This window comes from Lacerta agilis, chromosome 5, assembly GCF_009819535.1.
Source record: "Lacerta agilis isolate rLacAgi1 chromosome 5, rLacAgi1.pri, whole genome shotgun sequence".
Taxonomy (NCBI): domain Eukaryota; kingdom Metazoa; phylum Chordata; class Lepidosauria; order Squamata; family Lacertidae; genus Lacerta; species Lacerta agilis.
In genome coordinates this window covers 36776911-36782910 of record NC_046316.1, presented here as the reverse complement: position 1 = coordinate 36782910, position 6000 = coordinate 36776911, and the positions used below count along the sequence as shown (strand labels likewise).

At 52.1% G+C, this 6000-nt stretch overlaps 1 protein-coding gene across 2 annotated transcripts in view; it reads left to right on the top strand.

The window, feature by feature from the left end:
- The first annotated feature begins 202 nt into the window (after positions 1 to 202).
- DPYSL4 (dihydropyrimidinase like 4) overlaps positions 203 to 6000 on the top strand; it is a 28737-nt gene continuing 22939 nt past the window's right edge. The window contains exon 1 of one of the 2 annotated variants that reach the window (XM_033149349.1): positions 203 to 589. In XM_033149349.1, coding sequence (XP_033005240.1) covers positions 239 to 589 — 351 coding nt within the window. In that variant the 5' untranslated portion in view covers positions 203 to 238. Of the gene's footprint in view, positions 590 to 3838; positions 3960 to 6000 lie in introns of those variants that run through there. The other variant, XM_033149350.1, reaches the window with a different exon arrangement.

Sequence of the window (6000 nt, the reverse complement as noted above, 5' to 3'; positions counted from 1 at the left end):
CAGAGCGTGGACAGCTCCCAGCCAGCCAGGCTCGTGGCGAAGACCAATGGCGTTACCTGCCTAACGCAGCGCGGAGCTGGCTAGGAGTTTACATCTGACAAGTGAAATCGGATTGAGCCCCTGCGTTGCGGTGACACCCCCATCCCCACACAGCGCTAGTTCCCCAGCCCTCCCTTAGGGCAACACTTGGCTCCACTCTCCAGCAGTCCCAGGCAGGCGGCCTCCCTCCCTAGCAGCCATGGCAGAGCGGAGGGAGCAGCTCCAACCGCCGGAGAAGAAAGAGGAGGAAGTGCCCGATTACTTCGCGGCCCTCGGCACCGGCAGCCCCAAGCCCCGGCAGAAGTACGGAGGGATGTTTTGCAACGTGGAGGGCGCCTTCGAAAACAAGACGCTGGACTTCGAATCGCTCGGCGGAGGGAGGCGAGGGAGCAGCAACCAGAAGCTCAGTCGAGGGGACCTCAGCCAGCTCTCCAGCGGGTCGGAGGGGCAGAGCGAAGCCAGCAGCGGGAGCCAAAATACCCCGGTCCTCACACCCGCGGGGCCGCCGTCAGTTGGAGTAGCAGAGGAATTGCCCAATGGCTGCCATCAGGTAACGGGGGGAGGAAGGCGCTGGGGACGATCATTGGAGGATATGCGCTACTATGAGGCTAAACTTTTGAGGGTGCGGGATAAAGCTGAACCAGCGCTGTGTCTGTCTGTCCCCCATAGAAATGTTTCAGGAATGTATTTAACGACCTGAGGAAATCTGGTGCAGAAAGGCCGGTTCCTTAGCGGAATCAGCCAAACGGCCCGGGAACAGGCAGAAAGTGTCTAGCGTCTGGGTCTCTTCCTGCAAAGTAGGCGGCGCTCGAAGTGACTCAGCTCATGTGCGCAGGTTCAGCTCGTGGGACGAGGACCTGGCAAACCCGTGAGCGGGTCGGCGTCCTGCCCTCGATTGCTCCGAGCAAGCGACAGAGCCAGCTGCATTTCCTGAACTGGAATGTGGTTTGGAATTCACAGTGGAGCCGCCGCTTCTTAATCGCATCCAAGGTCACGAAACCTGTCACAATCGTCCCCCTCCCGCCCTCCTAAGAGGACTGATTGGGACGCCAGGTGGCGATTGATTTCCCAATCGGCTGCAGACGGCTGGCTGGCTTTCTCCAGCGTCCTCTTTAAATGTGGCGAGGCAGCCATGTATACCCCACAGGTAGAGCAGGAGCACTGTGTCCTCTGTTATTTTGCAACGCAAATGAGCGTCGCCGGGGACCTGGTTTTTGTCTCTTCAATCTCTTTCCAAGGCAGAGTGCACCTCGGAGTCAGCGTGCATGGTCCGTAGAAATCTCCTCTGCTGCTGTGGGATTCAACTGACCCGGTCTTATGTTACAGCCAATGGGAGTCATTTTATTGATTTTAATATGAATGAAAGAATTGGATGGGGAGGCTGAAATGCTTTGCACATTTACTGCAGGGTAGGTCCAGATTAACTCAATGTGACTTACTTCTGAGTAAATAGGCAAAGGAATTTCAATGAGGCAAACTTTGGGGGAAATTGGCATAGAATATCAACCCAAAATGCCTTTAATAAAGGTAGGACCGGGTGTTTCTTCCTAGTAGCAGGAGCCATGCAGAGTTTGTGGCTAGGGCTGGAGATTATATTAACCCAGAATGCTAGCCTTGGTGGCTATGTTCTTTACCTCCACTGTGGAGGCAGTAGACTTCTGAATGCTAGTTGCTGGAAGCAGCAGGAGGAGAGAGTGGCTGCAGCGCTCAGATCCTGCCTGGGGGCTTGCCATAGACATCTGGTTGGTCACCAGCATGATGAAATAGATAGGGCATTGGCCTGATCCAGCAGGCTCTTTTTACACACACACACACACACACACACACACACACACACCTCCTACATCTGAGTGGGAATTGCAGCAAGGCAGAATGCCCCTCTTCTCTTCCACTTTAATGCTGATAAATGGTTTTTAATAAACTACTTTCCACGTGGTGCAGTGGAGAGGGAGGGAAGGAGTCTCTTGTGACAATCTCTTTTTCATGGTAATTTGAGCACAAAGCTTTAATAACTGAGGTTTCGTTCGCCAGTCTAAATGCCACTTGGCTGCCCTGCCCTGCAAGTTATTGATTAAGGCTGCAATTCTAAATAAAAATAAAGAATGTAAATTCCCTTGAACTCTGCTTCTGAACAGGCATGCATGTTTTCTTTGTTCTCTGAAATGCATGACACATTTTACTTATTACTACAAAACACTTATACCCCGTTATCTAGCCCAGAAAAAAAATGCCCATTTAAAGCCATAAAAAGATAGGACACAAAAGGAAAGGGGTGTGTGGAGGGAAGAGGTAAACAAACAAAACACAGGCAACACATCCAACAAATCCAGGATCACATGCAGACTCCAGCTAACCTGGAACTTGCGTTTCCACAGGAGTGGTCAGACTGATGCTTTCAGGAAGCCTACAGGCAGAGCACAAAGGCAGGAGCCCGTTCCTTTTGTTCGCCTTCAAGGCCTCCCATTATTCAGAGGCACATTTCCTCGGAATATGGACGACCTAACGCTCGTGGCCAGGACCCCTTAGAGCAGAGCGGACATATCCTCTACATGAATTTATCCCACCCTTAAAAACAAAACCAGCATACTGTACTAAGCTACTGGTCACCAATTAAATCGTACGGCATAGAATTCCTTACTGAATTACGCGTCGTTTGAAACACCACCTAGCCAAGTGCATCTGATTCCGCAAAGAATCCCCTTATTAATGGATCCTACCCAGATCTCTGGCTTCAACACTCGGTGGTGCTTATGAAGGAAAATTCTGACCAGGGCTGAGCTGGTTGCCGCGTGGATCTGATGCTATATTAAAACAGAGGGTCACTTAAAAAACCTGAAATACAATTGGAAAAGTTAAACAAAACGGGGCTTTCTTTTGAATGGACGTGCAGATGACAGCGCTATAGGGAAACATCCGCCTGTTTGGGGCTACAGAACAACACTGCTCTGCATAGGAGCCAACTCCTGGGGATTTCGCCCCCCTCCCCATAAAATATTTGAGGGGGCCGGTGATGACCCCCAAAGTTGATGGGCATTGCCATTCAAATGGGGTGTATGGGCCGCGTCATGTGACGCGGATTACTTGAGCCCCCCAATATTTTATTCAAGTTGGCACCCCTGCTGCTCTGCGCGTGATCCTAGCCACTGGGAAGCCGGTTCCCCCGACATCAAGGATATTGGCTTTCAAGTTAAACTCGGGATGAGTAAGTCCCAATCCAACGCAAGGTTTGAAATATGGATCTGAAGCGGGGTGGATGGGGGAGGGGGCAGGTGATCTAACTTCCTGCTCCCAAATCAGCCCCGGGGAGCCGGCTGCGTCCTGATGACTATGCCAGCTCCCAGCAGGATGCACACGCACACCCCACCCAAGCGCTAACCGGGAAACACAAAAGCCCCCTGGACTGCGTCTGCGTCTCCAGCCAGCCGCCCCCCTGCTGACGAGGGCCTGGACCCTGGAGAGAGAGGGCTCGGCCACGTGGCCTTTGTTGGCCGGTGTGGGGAGGCGCAGGCTTTTGTTGGACAGGGCCGTGGCTGCTGCGGCGGGCCGGGCTCGCAGGAGAGGCCCCGGCGGAGCTGTCTGCCTGCGCGTCTGGGGCCCTGTCTGCCGCTGCTTGGCGCACGGGCGTGGAATGCTAATCAGGCAGCTGCTCACTCGGCGAGGCTGCCGGGCGCAGGGGGAGCCACCGAGCTGCTCTAGCTCGCTCTCGCTCGCCCTCCCTCCCTCCCTCCTTGCCAGAACAATCCGCCGGGCGGAGAGGCGCGCACGCACACGCGGCGCCACTCAGCACAGAGCCATCCTCCGGACCCACAAAGGCCCCTCGCCGCCGCCCGTGACTCCTTCCCACTTCCCAGTCCCGCGCTCGGCAAGGCCTGCGGGGGAAGATGTCGTACCAAGGCAAGAAGAGCATCCCGCGGATCACGGTGAGCCGCAGGGCCCTGGGCTGGAGTGGCGATGTTTCTTGGGCTGGCATTGCTCTCCGAGGGGCCGATCTTCGCTTCCCGGGCTTGTGCGGAGCCCCCCAGCCCCCCCCCCTCCGCCTTTCCCGAGGCTTCTGGCGGTGGTGACCGCCGAGCTGAAGCCCCTGGGTAGGATTTTCGTAACGGGAAGGCGAGGGGAGGTTTGGGTTGCAACGGGGAGGGAGGGGTAGGCGGAGCTGCGTGGTCCCGGTGGGCTTCAGGGGGGGGGGTGCGGAAGGCGCAGGCAAGATCCGAGAGAGGGCATTCGGCGTTTGTGCCTCCGCCGGCCATGGCTGGTGGTGACCCGTCCGCCTGGGGACTCTTCGAACAACCTCTCCTTGTTCACAGCGCGCTGTTTCTCCCCATGCAACGTTCAGCCTGTAGGTGCGCGCTGCTGCCTTCTTCGTGCAGAGGCGAGCCAATGGGTCCCCCCTACCCACCGGCTTTCCAAGGAGAAAAACAAAACAAGAGAGCTGTGTTATTCTGGAAATCTCCCAGGGTTATAGAGTGTAGGCATAGGGAAAGACCTTGAGGAATCCGCCCACTTCTCGGCACCCCGAATCAACTTATAAGGGAATGCAAAACAACATTCTTCGTGGCACGCCTTTCTTCTTCGCTAAGTGGCTGGTGTCGCCTTCTTCTGTTGTTTATCCGCTTGCAGCCCACCCCCGCCCTCGATCTGATTGCTCATTCGACGATTTCTAACTCGCTTTGAATGGGTGACCTCCTACGACACCATCCTCCCTTCGACCCTCTTCAGAATGCTAAAATGTGCATTTCCAGAAGCAGGTGTGCAGTCCAAGCCTCTTTCTCGAGGGGCAGGGGAGCCCCATTTGCCTCCCATGGACAAATCTGTATCCGTATTTTCCACCTCTAACAGAGGGGATTAATATCTTTTTGGCTGATTTTGTTTTTAAGCGCAAAGAGCTTAATTTAGCCTGGTGTCTAGAGTATTTCTCAGTATCAGGCAAGTGAAAGGCAATCAATACAGGTACTTCAGATACAAGCTAAACAGATAAACACTGAAATGTGGGCATTTCCTATAAGGATTCTTCAGTGATTGTGGGATGTACTAACTTCTAATACACAATCTGTTCCTGGGAATATTGGGGGGGGGGAATAGGGGGATGGAAGTATTTTGACTGAGGGCTACTGTTTAAGACATTTGCCACTGAAAGCTCCCTGTGCAGAGAATTAGTGTGCTCTTTTGTTAAATGTAACCCAACTTGAACCCCAAGGATTTAAACAGTGTTTTATCCTCAGCTGGATGTGCTTCATAATAGCAATGCAACAAGCTTCTATTTACCTGTTAAATGCTTTTCAAATACAGTGCACATTCATATTCTCTGTAAGCTAAGCTCTGCTGTTTGAAATAAGTCCATGTAACAGACCCATTTTTATGCAAAGGTGGTTATTTCAAATGCCTTTTGTCCAAAGTCTGCATCTATCTGGTCTTTCCTTCTGGATCTCCATTACATCAACCCATACACACCTTAGACTGCAATCCTATATATACTTCTTTGGCATAAGTCTCATTGAATTTAATGGGATCTGCTTCCGAGGAGACAATAAGGGGATTGCACTATAAGAGTAGCAATATATTCTTCTCTCTCTTCTGCTTCCCCATCACTGGAAGAAATAACACACAGCAAATTGTCAGGCTTTAACCACAACCCAAGGTGTTAGGATCGGTTGCATATAGCCCACATCAATGTGAATCTTAGCATGTTTCTACTTATCAAAGGCAATCACACTTTGTGACTATCTTAACATTAGCATTCTCCAAAACACAAATTCTTCTTTTCTTGAGAATGCTACTTGACCTACTTTTGATCCCTTCCCAGGTTTGATCCACTAAATCTTTTTTTTTGTCATGCTACCCATTTGCATCCCCTCCTTATCCTGCCCTTTATCAGAGGGGTGTGTGTATGCTTGTGAGTTCAACTGTGGAAATTTCTGACCAAATCCCCACTGAAATAAACTGTGAAATAAAAGCACACCACAT